The 16,065-nt window shown below is 40.9% G+C and overlaps 1 protein-coding gene and 1 long non-coding RNA gene across 2 annotated transcripts in view; both read left to right on the plus strand.

Moving 5' to 3' along the window:
* Positions 1-16,065, plus strand: part of LOC307145408 — a 1,105,317-nt gene that overhangs the window by 915,079 nt on the left and 174,173 nt on the right. The gene's annotated exons all lie outside the window — the stretch shown is intronic.
* LOC307145822 (uncharacterized protein) lies at positions 10,802-14,405 on the plus strand (the record flags this gene model as incomplete). The annotated part of the gene is made up of 5 exons (XM_079849416.1): positions 10,802-10,871; positions 10,962-11,000; positions 11,118-11,237; positions 11,383-12,092; positions 12,309-14,405. Exons 1-5 carry the CDS (start codon positions 10,814-10,816, stop codon positions 14,403-14,405), a joined length of 3,024 nt encoding a protein of 1,007 aa, XP_079705542.1. The 5' UTR covers positions 10,802-10,813.

Below are 16,065 nucleotides of genomic sequence, written 5' to 3' on the forward strand. Positions count from 1 at the left end.
GAGGGGGATCCCGATAACAGTGTCATTGCACTTTACTGCATTGACTATCAAAGGGGCGCTCACACAGTTTGTCGTTGCATTTTATTCTTAACCTGTTAAGCTTCACCAGTGCGTGGGCGCACTGAAGCGTTTTTTTATTTATATAGTTCAAAGTTACTATCAGATTTAATGTTATACCATGACAAACTATACATTATTAAAAAGATATAATACTCAAGTTTCAGTATTTGACCACTATTGTATTCTGAGAAACTTATAGTGACAGTTATGTCTTAATTTGTGTCAGGAGTTATGAAATTAAAAAATGAGTCGATACCTTTAATATGAATTATGCGCGTCAGCCGCTCCCATTCAGAAAAAAACTCCGGTGCTGTCGTCATGACAGCGATACACAAAACAACGTCCTTCAGGGCTTTTAGCTCAAAAATGTGCAAACTTGGAGAAATATTGATATATTCTCATAGATTCACGTCATATTTCTAAAGACAGGAATAATATTTATTGAATTTATACCCAAATGTGTCGATGTAATCATTGTGAGCGCTTTTACTGAGATGTGCAGTGTTTTCAATTCATACCAATAGCCTGAGGGCGCTATATGCACAAAAAATAATCCATATATGGGACATGAAGAAGAGCCATGATCATGTGACATTCCAGGACGTCACTGATACACACAAAGCTAACAAGAGATCCTGCTGTAATATGCAGATAAAAGATGTTTTGAAGACAATAAACATGTTTGCTATGATATTTGATTTGCCTGTGTTCTTCAAGCCATGCCAGGTATTTTCATATAATAGATTATATTTATAATGTAATGCTAATCGATATAGACTTTATCATCGTGCATAAAACTATAAATAATGTTTTCTGTCTGATTTTTTTTTTATCTGAAGCCAAATTAGATCAGAGAAGATTATTTAAAACACTCGATTGCGTTATGAAGTAAGTTTGGAGCACAAACATGGTTTTAATCTCATAAATGGTCGTGTATTGATGGTGTGCTAAGCTAACATGCTAGCTAGCCCAGGTGCACCTGCCACCAGGGGTTATTCTTTTATGAATTTTGTTCTAAATAAGAATGCTTACTGATATGTTTTAGTGCATTTGACCACTATTTAGTGCACTTCAAATGTGAAGTGAGAACTTTGATAAAAGAAATTAGGGATTGAAACCCTATGAATAGGCTGTGAATAGCCAGTCGTTAGTAACTATAATGCAGACAAAAGAAATGCATATTTCGAGCCATAACCAGTCTGGAGAGGTGTGAATGTGTGCAGGGGGAGACTGAGACTGAATGGGGCTCGTTTGCACCACAAAACAATAGAGACAAAAGTCTGAATGGATGCTTAGAAGACGACTAAACATCAGTAGCATTTTTAGAGTAGCCTAATCAAAATAAAGTCATGACATGATCTTGAAAAACATTTAACTAAATACAGAGTTTTAGACTTATTATCTTCATATTTTAAATATAACATGGTCAGACATGTGGCTTTAGCTGTAGTGCATTTCTAGATTGCTCCAGTGCCAACTTCAATTTTATTTTCATTAATATGTTTCATAAAAAAAAAAATTCTAATAACTTTACAAAACTTTGAAGCTATTTAAAAAAAAAAATCATTATGACAATAATTAATTCTACATTTACAATAAACTACCAGGTGTCAGCTTTCAAATGAGATCATACTTGTGCTTTTAGTGCAAAGGGTTCATGAACTGTATCTGTTTCAGTTTGGGTATGTCATTTCTGGGGATTTTTCAAAAGTGGGGTTGCAGCTTAACAGGTTAACCAGTCGTTGTCTTGGGGCCCCAGGCCAGCTCGGGGCCCCAAGCAATTGCTTGGTTTGCTTGCCTTGTCACGACGGGCCTGCATATTCTGTCCAAACATGCCACGTCATCTACGTCAGCTGACCTGTAAATGCGCAAAAACTGTTTCCATTGCAGTTTTGCAAAATATTTATTTTTCGAATTGCCTGAAAAACCACCTCATGCGAGCGTAAAACTTTTTTTGCGATAAATGGGAGTTTTTGCGAAATTTATGTGTTTCCATTGGCAAATCTCAATTTGTGCAATTTGAAGGGTAATGGAAACGCGGCTACTAGTGAAGGTTTTTTGGGACTGTGTGTGTTCCTGTTGTTCCATCAGCCAACCAGAGATATCATGTTCAATGTTCAATGTTCAATTTATTTATAAAGCACATATTAATACAACGAAGGTTGACCACAGTGCTGTACATGGGACAAAGTAAAATAATCATAAAATCACGTTCAAATTCTATAACATTGCCACAGACAAATCACAAAATAAAACCTCAAAATCAATGCGGCATTAATAATAATCTGTTACACCACTAACACAGCACTCATGAATGATCAAATGCCAATATGAAAAAAATATGCTTTTAAATGTCGTTTAAACACTCTAAGAGAGGAACATGACGTCACTCATTGCCACTGCAGCTTCAGATTGATGTCACCTGTGATTCACGACTGCCGTTGAGATGAATGGAAATGCTAATAGACCTGCTTGTGTAAAAAACTCTTGTTGTGCTCCATAAAGTGAGGACCTGTGCTCCACCTCACATAAAGAAGATGAAGCAGATATCTGAGGGGGCGATATCGATGTCAACCTCACATTACAGATTACAACACAATATCTGGCACTGAGACATGAGCAGCAGATCCTTCAAGTCCTGTAGGTTGTGATGTGGATTGAACCTGTTGGTCCAGCACAAGATGCTCAATCCGATTGAGATCTGGGGAATTTGGAGGCAAGAGCAACACCTTGAACTCTTCATCATGTTCCTCAGACCATTCCTGAACAGTGTGTGCAGTGTGTCAGGGTGATTATCCTGCTGAAAGAGACACTTCCACCAGAGAACACTATTGTCATGAAGGGTGTGCCTGGTCTGCAACAGTGTTGGAGGCACGTGTCAAATTGGTGATGTTTTGGTTCATCAAGGAATACAACTAATATTATATCAAATAACTAGTTAAAATTATAATAAAGTACTTTAATAGTCAACACATGAAAATAAGTCTACTTCTTCATGCATGACAGAAGATTATTAAAGTCCCCCTGTGTTGAAAATCCCGTTTTTAATGTGGTTTATATGTCTATGTGGTGTTTTTAATATGCTTTCAGACAAACCATGTGTAAATTCATAAGTCAACACCATTGCTCACATGGTTCATTTTGATGAAGTATTATACATTTATTTTTATAGGCAGTAAATAAACAATGGCACTGCTGGTCCCTTAACAATGGAATTCTAGAAAAAGCCAATAATGGACTTTTTATGGACCAATAATGGCAACATTCAGCCAAATGAAATTATGCAGCAAACTCACCTTTGCAACTTCCCTTGAGGAACTCCATGTACAGTTCACCAATCTCAAAATGTCTGTCAATGAAGCTTTCTATCCTCTGAAAGTAATTATGGCCTGGAACAGCTGATCTCTGGGTCTTGCTACTCATCATGTAATGCTGTAGATATTCACGGGTTGTAGAAGAACTGTAGTTCTGTACAGAAAAAGATGTACACACATTTTGGTCCTTAACTTCTCACAGTCAATACATCTGGGGCAGGGGACAGTAGTCCCCTGTTCAAGAATGAATAGCAGATTGTTGCAGAGTGCCCCAGACTTTTACTTTGGGAGTCAATGAGCTGAAAGCCCAGGTTTTATTACTTTATTGCTCCATGGTGAGCACCAAACTCATCTGTGAATCAAGGCTGAAGCGCAGTGGACTCTACCTCCAAGGTTTATTTTCCTTTTGGAAAAAATGCAGAAATGGGAATGAATGAACCCCGTACCTAGGTTTTCCCACAGTAAACGCTCTGGTAAATCCTGCTGGTGCAGGTGACTGGTCAGTTCTGAGTCTGACTTCTTCTGCCACAGCCCAAGCATTGTTTTCCATCATCTTCTGTGCATGATCCTCAAGGGATGATCTGGTCATTGTGGATAAGTCAGTTTCTGTCATCTTCTTCAGAAAAGATCTGCCACTGGATTGTACCTCCATCACATATCGCTTCACCTGAAATGAACAATTAAAAGATAATTGTAGGATATGGCTATAGCACTTGTACCCTGGCAAGCATTCAGCCTTTCAGCTTCATTTTGCCCAGAATCCTCCCGAGCTCTGTGAATTCGACACAATAGGTCCGTTGAACGAATCCAGATTTTTTCTGCTGCTCTGAAATGTGCCTGAAAGACATTTCCATTGTCGAACTGTCAATATTTGTATTGAGGACATTTTCACAGACAGAGAAAACAATAAATAAATCTTTCTGTAGTCTGTTGACTGTGAAAAACGTACCTCAAAATTTGAAACACCAACTCCAGGTCCAGCATCTGTCAGCTCAATGGGGACAAACCATGGGCATTGGGGTGATATTGACACACTTTACATCAGCTTCCATTTCGGTGTCAAGGAAGTACTTTGTGGCATCTCTGGTCCGACAGAAGAGCTCTCACATCCTTATGAACAGCTGTCCCAGGAACCTCAAAATCATCAGGACACTCCCTCCTGAGACGCATATAATTGGAGGCCCAAGTTTTCCCATGGGTTTCCATTCTTAGATTTAACACATACTAGAAAAATGGACAAGGCACAAGCATCTTCACCAGCCCCAGAAAGACGACTGGACTGAACAGAGATCAGCACTACTGCTTGCTCTGGTTCCTCTGTTTTATCTCGCTGAAAGACATGAAGGATGCTGGGATGTTTATAACCACACACTTTGATGTTATCAAATTCTTACAATCTTTGCTAATATGGCCTGTAAATAGACAATCAATCCATCTTTTCTTTTTTGGCAAGCACAGTACAGGAATTGACGAAATGTTCTTTGCCACAACAAAGACAGGATACTCTTCTTTTATTAATTTTCCTAATGTCTTCCATACCTGTTACAGTGACAGTAGTAGCGAAACTACTTCCCTTAGTTTTAGAACGAATCATTCTTCGACCTCCAAAAAAAGGAGCCTCTAAAATGTTTCCAAACACAGGATCTGTTGCAATTTTTATTTGCTACTCTACAAAATCAACAATGTCTTTAAATTCTACTGGTTCATTACGGTTTTCCTGCAAATAACACGCCACTGCTCTCAATTTGTCTCTGAGCCTAAATGGCAACTTTGAAAGATTAATTTGCATGTTAGTAGCCACGTTTAACTCTTTCATATAACGAACATCCTCCATGGCATTACAGCAAGCTCTAAAGGTGATGAGACACAGGGAAACTTTATGAGCGATGTTGCTAGGCAATGTTGTCATCAACAGGCAAGCAGTTGAGACATAGGGCCCATCTAAAGTATCCAGATAGATTTGTTGCCCATTCTCAATGGGAAAGTGCCCAAGCAACATTGCTCAAATAAGTTGCCCCGTGTATCATCACCTTACAAAAAGACGATAATCTTGTAAAGCCTTTATATCCTCAGGCTTTATGGACTTCCAAGAGAGCACTTTGTCCATGTATACTGAAGATACTTTGAGTTTGTTTCCAAAATGTTCCTTAAGTAAGGCCTTGGCTTTCAGGTAACCCTGTGTGTAAGTCATGTGTTGACATCTTCTGACAAGTTATCTAGGTTGAGTGTACTGCTCAAGAAAATAGAAACAGTCACCATAGTTATTATTAACAGACAGAAACTGTGATATTGCAAAGGATCTCCACCAAAGGATTGAATATCTCTGAGAAGAAGCTTTATCATTAGAAGATATTTATCATTTACCTTCTTCCATTAGGCAATATTTTCAGACATCATGGCATTCAATTCCACTCATATGCAGATGACACACAGCTCTATGTATCTACCAAGCCCACTGCCACACTTCCCCTAAACACCCTCACCACCTGTATCCACGACATCCAGGCATGGATGACCACCAATTATCTCCAACTTAACAGTAACAAAACAGAGCTACTGCTCATTGGCACTCCATCCACACTCTCAAAATCCAACCTTTCATCAGTCTCCATTGGGGAGGATGTCATACCAGTCTCTAAACAGGTAAAGAGCAGAGGTGGGACAAAGTCATTGTTATGCAAGTCACAAGTAAGTCTCAAGTCTTTGCCCTCGAGTCCCAAGTCAAGTCGAGTCAAAGATGAGGCAAGTCCCGAGTCGAGTCAAAAGTCAAAGCCAACAAGTCTCAAGTCGAGTCCAAAGTCCTGCCATTTTAGTTTCGAGTCATTTCAAGTCCTCTTACCACAGAAATAAAATGTATACAAATCATGTATGTCTGTAAGATTTGTATTTATTTAAACCTCTTTTTATACAATGACATTAAAGGACAAATCCAGTGAAAAATGAACCTAGGGGTAATTAACACATGGTTACCGAGTCGATCGTTAACGCATCGCAGAGTTCATCACTAATCGAGCCACGAACGCCGTGCTACGTTAGATTTCACAAACGTAACTCCTATCGACCAGCTATCCTATCGACGGCGTTCGTGACTCGATTAGTCGATACTGTTTTCCAAGATGGATCCTGCATGTCAACGCGTAATGTACTGTCTTTATAAAGTATCTTCTTATTAAACTGTCTGTACACTTACAAAGTTCTCAATGCTTCGGTTTGTATGCAAGGACCCTCATTATGTTACCGTGTTAGTGTGAGGCTATTTTGAGCCTTGTTAGTGGTATTAACTAGCGATTTAATTTTACTTACTCTATGCCCCATATACTACTGCTATGAGCTATACTGTTTTTAAAGATAAAACTCTATACATTCGATTTTCATGAAAACGCATCGCAGAGAACGATCGACTCGGTAACCATGTGTTAATTACCCCTAGGTTCATTTTTCACTGGATTTGTCCTTTAATCAAATACAGTAAAAAACAGAAAATTTAATTTGCACAAAAAATTTCACATGAATTTCTTTCTTCTGCTGAACAGAAAGGAAGATATTTAGAAGAATGTCAGTAACCAGTTTCTGGGTCCCATTGACTTCAATGGGGGATGCAATTGTGATGCAATTATTAATAATTGTGATGTAATATTTGCATCACAATAAGTGTATTGTGATTGTCAAAACATTTTAGTAACTAAACTGAATTTTATTAGGTTTAGTGACAACATGTTACAATTTTTACATGGTTCAATTTCTGGTAAGCTACGATTTTTTATTATTTCAGTTCAATTCAATTATTGTGATTTGATTTAATATTGACTCATTTGGATAAATATTAGGTAGGCTACACAAGATAGGCATTAATTTTTCTCAAGAAAAAAACAACTCACCTAATGCTGTAAACATACAGAGAGCCCTATCAGCTGGCAGTAGCTATTATTTAAGGTTAAAAATAACACAAATTAGATATAATGCGTTTTTTTTTTATTATAATAACAACTTTATTTAATGATATAAGTAAAAATATAATAAACATGCAATATAGTACACATATTTAGCAAAATTTTTTTTTTAAAAAAGCTCTTTTTTTCTAGCCAACTAACGTGCCTATATTATGGTCATTAAATGGCTTTCCTGAGGTAAATGTTATGTGACATAATTGTTCTCCAGCTGTTTTATTGACCCCTTTGTTTGATGGGTCGATATTATGTATGAGGAATATACATTTCGGTAAGTTGTACTGTATCTTTCAACAGTGTTCATTCGTGTTTAACGTTATTTACTTTCAGCTAGAGATGATCGGTTCACGTGCCGCTAGGGATCTGTCGTGTCACATTTACAAGCGCCAAAACGGTATTTATTGTCTGAATTTCGTAACAAAAGTGACAGAATCTGAGAGCAGAGATTTTTTTATATAATAAGTAACCTGCTCGTGCTCTGACTAGTCTGTCGGTCTCCGTGTCCTCTTTGCTTCGCGATTTTTCTGTGCGTGAGAAAATGCATTTGTGGTGTGAGAGCGTGTGAAAAGAATGCGTGAGAGTTGGCAGCTATGTAGCAGCTAGTAAGTTACGGTACATCCAATAAGGTGCTTAGCATGCGTTCAAATTCGTAGCATGCGTTGTTGCTTGTTGCGCTTCATGCAATGTGCCTGCTTAGATGCTGTCGAATCAAAACAACGTGGGACTACAGAGATTGGATGTCGTGCAGGCAGCGCGCGTGCTCTCTGCATGCATACAGGTGGTGCATACAGATGCAGATAAACTGAGAGCGGCGCGGCCGTGTGAACATTTTTTCCCCAGTTTTCATGGGAAGTAGCAAGTCTTCTCGAGTCAAAAGGCGCAAGGCCAAGTGAAGTCACGAGTCATTGATGTTAAAGTCCAAGTCGAGTTGCAAGTCTTTGTACATTTTGTCGAGTCGAGTCTGAAGTCATCAAATTCATGACTCGAGTCTGACTTGAGTCCAAATCACATGACTCGAGTCCACACCTCTGGTAAAGAGCCTTGGAGTTATTTTGGACAGTACCCTTTCATTTTCCAACCACATCAATAATGTCTGTCGGACGGCTTATTTTCACCTCAGAAACATCTCCAGACTGCGTCCCTCACTTTCGCAACACTCCACTGAAGTTCTTGTCAACACCCTGGTGACCTCTCGGATCGACTATTGCAATGCGATCCTGCAAGGAATCCCCAATAAATTACTCCACTGGCTCCAACTTCTCCAAAACTCAGCTGCACGCATCATCACCCGTACCAAGTCTACCGACCATGTCACACCCCTGCTGATTCAACTGCACTGGCTCCTCATATCACAACGAATCAACTTCAAAGTATTGTTAATGACATTCAAAGCCCTGCACAACCTCGCCCCCTCATATATCACAGAACTACTACAGACCTACATACCCCCACGCTCACTCCGTTCATCATCAGCAGGATTACTGGCAACCCCAGACATCAGACTCTCCACAATGGGAGCAAGGGCCTTCTCCCATGCAGCACCAAAACTCTGGAACTCTCTTCCCCCTCATATTCGTGCCATAGACTCCATTTCACAGTTCAAAACCACTCTCAAAACTCATCTTTTCAAGTCAGCCTATAAACTTTAAGCACTTTAAGACTAACTTTAGCTGGAAAATAACTTTATTAAATAACTGCTATAAAGCCAAAACAATCTCTGTTACCATAAATTATACGTTTATCTCTGTAAAGCTGCTTTGAAACGATCTACATTGTTAAAAGCGCTATATAAATGAAGATGACTTGACTTGTTCCTTTTTTTCTTGGTTGCTTCAGATGCAACATTTGTTGACTGGCTAATAAAGCTGTAACTTCAGCTTCAGCTTGAAGACGAGCAGATGATGTAGATGATCTACTAGATCGTGAACCAGAAGAAGTGCTCTTTTTACTTGATTTTTTTTGCTGTAAACATTTGAGATACTATCGGTTGGTTTGATCTCATCAATGAAATGCTCACAAGTCAATGCATTACATTCCTCACCTTGATGCAGAGTCTTTTGTACATTTGCATTTACATCAGAGGGAACAGCAGCAGGCAATGAATCATTTTAAAGGAGATTGCCCTTAAACAGCCATAGTCATTGTCTGTATTCCATCGATAATCAATATTCATTACTCGGTTCACACTTTTGCTCTCCATAACCGCATCAGCCTCGTCTTCATCCATTTTCTCTCATCAATCAACCTAAGTGGCACATACAACTTTTGTGTTTTAATCACCAACAAAGATTGTACAAATCCCAGCACTGCATGTAACACACGACAGGTCCACCATAGTTTATCCAAACAAATGGATCCGCACTCCACATCAAGCACAACCCACAATAGTATCTCCAAAAGACAAGCAGCAAGCAGATAAATAATAATCTGATTCACATACCGGTCCAAGTGCTGTGCATCTCGTGTCCATTTCCTCTCGTGATCCACAACTGTGTTCCAGTGCAGGGCATGAATGGAATATCCTTGAAAACAAAGCGCTGTTTTCTCTTGACTTAATTAGCGGCATTCCGATAGCTACATAGAGGCTAGGTAGTGGGATGGCTGACATTTTTACACACAGTTGCCATTTTCAACAAAAGGAAGACTGACGATCTTAGCTTGCTTTTGATCTGATTTTAACAAAGCATATAAAGACTTGATTAAATTGATGCAATACAGTCAACAGAAAGTTGGCTCCCACCACTCGCCCCTTCCAACACTAACTCAAACAATCCGCCAAAGGAAATAATAAAGAAAATGGAAGTGATCACCTGTGGCCATGTGACATTAAATAACCAATAAGAAATAACAAAGAATGAACGCTCCTACACGTAAAATGAATGCAAATACACAAGGTTTTGATATAATTAAGTTGAGTGTTAACCAGCCCAATGCTGCAGGGGGAACCAGGAACAATCACGCTCGGAATTGGACCAAATGTGCCCAGTGTGAAAACTTCTTTGTTTAAGTGCCTGATAAATACTGGTCTAATTTAATGGAAAAATCATATAAGCTGATGTGTTCATAAAGATACTACCCCTTTTTCTTGTAGAAAATAAATAAATTCAAAACCTATTTGAACATTTTGAAAATAACAATAGTGATTTCTCAACCGGCATCAGAATGTGCCCAGTGTGAAAACACCCTTATTCATCTTCTTTGTTTTTGTGTCTGATAAATACTTGTCTGGTTTAATGGAAAAATCATATAATCTGATATGTTTTTAAAGATACTGCCCCTTTTTCTTGTAGAAACTAAATAAAGACAAAACCTCTTTGAACATTTTGAAAATCACAACCAACCAATGAATGCACTGGAATGTTAATGAGCAGGTCACTAATTTCACTGTAACAAGAAACCCAGGTGATGAAAATCTGTTATTTTAAAAGCCCTGGGTTGGAGCCTGTTTTAGAAGGTATAGATAGATTGGTGATTGTTTCATCTGTAATCAAGATGGCAGTTTCAAACTTTATGTTTTTAGTATTTATGTGTCACCAACTGGTGCTCAATGGTAATGTTGTTTTCACCTTAATGCAATGTTTTAAATATGCTAAATATGTATGTAACTTTCTCTTTTTTTAACCTTACATATTCTTTTCAGGATTTGCTTTTCCAGTTGGGAATTATTCATTGAGCAAAGGTTTGTAACCCTTATATAGTGGTTAACATAATGCTTTTCTTTACACTATGCATAGTTAACTTTTACAAAGCCTGATGACTTCTTGTATTAAAGTTAATAATACCTTTTGTTTTCCAGATGGCCCCTTGTGTTTTCTTCGTGTGAACAAACAAAATCAAACATGGCCAGTGTTAGTGAAGTGTAATATGGCTGTTCTGATGTCTTTGCAGAATGTATCTGGGCTAACTGTCCAAAAAGGTGACTTTATTTATTTATTTATTTATTTTGATTTTATTTATTTAAAAAAAAAAGTTTTTTATTATTATAACTACTGATGCTATAAGGTTGATATTGACCATGAGGAAAGATAATCTCAGCTTTTTTTCACACCAATTTTCTTTAGCCAAAGAGCCCTGCCGTGTCCGCGCCGCGTGCCGTGTCCACGCCAAAGAGCCTTGGCGAGTCTGTGCCGCCCGCCGTGTCCACGCCAAAGAGCCTTGGCGAGTCTGTGCCGCCCGCCGTGTCTACGCCAAAGAGCCTTGGCGAGTCTGTGCCGCCCGCCGTGTCCATGCCAAAGAGCCTTGGCGAGTCTGTGCCGCCCACCGTGTCCACGCCAAAGATCCTTGGCGAGTCTGTGCTGCCCGCCGTGTCCATGCTGAAGAGCCCCGCCGTCTCCCCCCTGAGGTTGATGGGAAGTCCCGACATGTCCCAGCTGAAGAATCCTTCCATGTCCCAACTAAGGTTGATGGGAAGTTGACAGAATCCAGCCCTGTCCCAGCTGAAGAATCCAGCCTTGTCCCTGCTGTGGTAGATGGGAATTGGACAGAATCCAGCCAGGTGCCAGGTGAAAAGTCAAGCCAGTTCCCTACTGGGGTAGATGGGAATTGGACAGAATCCAGCCAAGTCCCTGCTGAGGTTGATGGGAAGTTGAAAGAATCCAGCCATGTCCCAGCTGAAGAGTCTAGACCTATCCCCTCTGAGGTTGATGGGAAGTTGACTGAGACCCTCCCTGTCCCAGCTGAAGAGTCCAGCCAAGTCCCTGCTAAGGTTGATGGGAAGCTGAAAGAATCCAGCCATGTCCCAGCTGGAGAGTCTAGACCTTTCCCCAATGAGGTTGATGGGAAGTTGACAGAATCCAGACAAGATCCCGCTGAGGTTGATGGGAAGTTGACTGAGACCCACCATGTCCCATCTGAAGAGTCCAGCGATGTCCATGCTGAGGTTATTGGGAAGTTTAAAGAATCCAGCCCTGCCCCCACTGAGGTTGATGGGAAGCTGAAAGAATCCAGCCATGTTCCATCGGAAGAATCTAGATCTAATCCTGCTGAGGTTGATGGGAAGTTGAATGAGACCCGCCATGTCCCAGCTGAAGGGTCTAGAGCTAACCCTGCTGAGATTGATGGGAAGCTGACAGAATCCAGCCATGTCCCAGGTGAAGAGTCCAGCCAAGTCCCTGCTGAGTTGGATTGGAAGTTGACAGAATCCAGCCATGTCCCAGCTGAAGAGTCCAGCCATGTCCATGCTGAGGTTATTGGGAAGTTGACAGAATCCAGCCCTGTCCCCACTGAGGTTGATGGGAAGCTGAATGAATCCAGCCATGTCCCAGCTAAAGAGTCTAGACCTTTCCCCAATGAGGTTGATGGGAAGTTGAATGAGACCCGCCATGTCCCAGCTGAAGGGTCTAGTGCTAACCCTGCTGAGTTGGATTGGAAGTTGACAGAATCCAGCCATGTCCCAGGTGAAGAGTCCAGCCAAGTCCCTGCTGAGTTGGATTGGAAGTTGACAGAATCCAGCCATGTCCCAGCTGAAGAGTCCAGCCAAGTCCCTGCTGAGGTTATTGGGAAGTTTAAAGAATCCAGCCCTGCCCCCACTGAGGTTGATGGGAAGCTGAAAGAATCCAGCCATGTTCCATCTGAAGAATCTAGATCTAATCCTGCTGAGGTTGATGGGAAGTTGAATGAGACCCGCCATGTCCCAGCTGAAGGGTCTAGAGCTAACCCTGCTGAGCTTGATGGGAAGTTGACAGAATCCAGCCATGTCCCAGGTGAAGAGTCCAGCCAAGTCCCTGCTGAGTTGGACTGGAAGTTGACAGAATCCAGCCATGTCCCAGGTGAAGAGTCCAGCCAAGTCCCTGCTGAGTTGGATTGGAAGTTGACAGAATCCAGCCATGTCCCAGCTGAAGAGTCCAGCCATGTCCATGCTGAGGTTATTGGGAAGTTGACAGAATCCAGCCCTGTCCCCACTGAGGTTGATGGGAAGCTGAATGAATCCAGCCATGTCCCAGCTAAAGAGTCTAGACCTTTCCCCAATGAGGTTGATGGGAAGTTGAATGAGATCCGCCATGTCCCAGCTGAAGGGTCTAGAGCTAACCCTGCTGAGCTTGATGGGAAGTTGACAGAATCCAGCCATGTCCCAGGTGAAGAGTCTAGCCAAGTCCCTGCTGAGTTGGATTGGAAGTTGACAGAATCCAGCCATGTCCCAGGTGAAGAGTCCAGCCAAGTCCCTGCTGAGTTGGATTGGAAGTTGACAGAATCCAGCCATGTCCCCACTGAGGTTGATGGGAAGCTGAATGAATCCAGCCATGTCCCAGCTAAAGAGTCTAGCCAAGTCCCTGCTGAGTTGGACTGGAAGTTGACAGAATCCAGCCATGTCCCAGGTGAAGAGTCCAGCCAAGTCCCTGCTGAGTTGGATTGGAAGTTGACAGAATCCAGCCATGTCCCCACTGAGGTTGATGGGAAGCTGAATGAATCCAGCCATGTCCCAGCTAAAGAGTCTAGCCAAGTCCCTGCTGAGTTGGACTGGAAGTTGACAGAATCCAGCCATGTCCCAGGTGAAGAGTCCAGCCAAGTCCCTGCTGAGTTGGATTGGAAGTTGACAGAATCCAGCCCTGTCCCCACTGAGGTTGATGGGAAGCTGAATGAATCCAGCCATGTCCCAGGTGAAGAGTCTAGCCAAGTCCCTGCTGAGTTGGACTGGAAGTTGACAGAATCCAGCCATGTCCCCACTGAGGTTGATGGGAAGCTGAATGAGATCCGCCATGTCCCAGCTGAAGGGTCTAGAGCTAACCCTGCTGAGCTTGATGGGAAGTTGACAGAATCCAGCCATGTCCCAGGTGAAGAGTCCAGCCAAGTCCCTGCTGAGTTGGATTGGAAGTTGACAGAATCCAGCCATGTCCCAGCTGAAGAGTCCAGCCATGTCCATGCTGAGGTTATTGGGAAGTTGACAGAATCCAGCCCTGTCCCCACTGAGGTTGATGGGAAGCTGAATGAATCCAGCCATGTCCCAGCTAAAGAGTCTAGACCTTTCCCCAATGAGTTGGATTGGAAGTTGACAGAATCCAGCCATGTCCCAGGTGAACAGTCAAGCCATGTCCCCACTGAGGTTGATGGGAAGTTGACTGAATGCTCGTGCTCTAAAGTCTCATAGTAGATCTGTCCGTCTCTACATCTGCCACTTTCAGATCTCATTTTTAGTCAATAAAACCAGTTATCTTTCTCAAAGTGCTGCTTAAAAAAAAAAAAAAACATTAGTTGGTGCATTAAATAAATACATTTGTTACCGTATTTATTAATCTTTATTAACTAATAAATACATTTGTTACAGTATTTATTAATCTTTGTTAATGTTAGTTAATAAATATCCAGGGGCCTGTTTCAGAAAGGAGGTTAAGTGAAAACTCTGAGTATGTTAAACTTGAAATGAGGGAAACTCTGAGTTTTCCATTTCAGAATGGGAGGTATGTCAAACCTGAGAAAGCAGAGTAAATCAAGCCCGTTTCTGAAAGATAGGTAACTTATACTCTGTACTCAGTTACCATGGTAACTTACACTGTGAACCAAACCTAGTCGGGAGCAGGTTTTCTTCTGTAAACCCAGAGTTTTTCTTATGTAGTAAATGCATCTTGATTTAAGAATTTAGATCTTTTGACTGGAAACGACAACACAAAAAGTCAAGTAAGAAAAGCATTTTTGCAGTTTGTTCATTCATTCAATTTTCTATATATCATCGGAGATGCAGAGCACATTAGTAAGGCCACTGTATCAGAGCGGGAAGGAAAGTGTGCTTCACTCTCTCGCTCTTTCTGAGAGTTTGTGTTTCCCGGACACAAACCCGTGAGATCCATCAAAGAGGAGATTCAGGATTGCAGGTCAGTGGTAGAGAAATCGGTTTAAATGAGGTAATCTGGTAAATGTTCACTTGATAACATCTTGCTGTGGCCTCTGAAAGTAACCGAATAAATAGAATTTCCTTTAGGATTTCCATCATCGCTCCTGCCGAAAATGAAGCAGGTTACTGTATGGAATGGGAGGATGCCAGATGGAAGGGTAGAGATAGATGCCATAACCACCATCACAGCTGTTAAATAAACACTAATTATTCACAATTTATTTGATCATTTTTATTTCCTACAAATACAAAAGCAACAGTAATTCTTTTTCCTGTCGGATTTTAAAGAGGTAGTTGATTTTGATTTCACTTTTCTAACTTTAGTTAGTGTGTAATGTTGCTGTTTGAGCATAAACAACATTTGCAAAGTTACAACGCTCAAAGTTCAAAGCAAAGGGAGATATTTTCTTTTAAAGAAATCGCTTTTTAAGGACTACAACAAACGGCTGGTAGGAACTACACGACATTCCTCCCGGGTTAGTGACATCACCAACCCTAGAATTTACATAAGTCCCGCCCACAGAACACAATTTATAGATTATCAAGACAGAATATGCTAATCAATGACTAGAAGATAACTACACATAAGCTACATGAATTCACCAATTAACTATTCAGAAATGTTGTCTAAATGTTGTCACTTCTTCTTGAGTCTCTCCATCTTTCTGACTTCGGTTTGAACATAAAAGGCTAAAAGTTTTTGAAATTTCCAGTGCATGTCTGTGTGAGGAAAAAGGACACAAGCTCTTGAAGCTCCACCCTCTGTGCCGCGAGCAGCAGCTCATTTGCATTTAAATGAACGGACACAAAACGGTGCGGTTTTGCTCACCCTCAAAAAGTGACAACTTTAACATGCAATATAAAAATATCTGTGGGGTATTTTGAGCTAAAACTTCACATTCACACTCTGGGGACATCA

The sequence above is a fragment of the Squalius cephalus genome, assembly GCF_949319135.1.
Source record: "Squalius cephalus genome assembly, chromosome: 18".
Lineage (NCBI taxonomy): Eukaryota > Metazoa > Chordata > Actinopteri > Cypriniformes > Leuciscidae > Squalius > Squalius cephalus.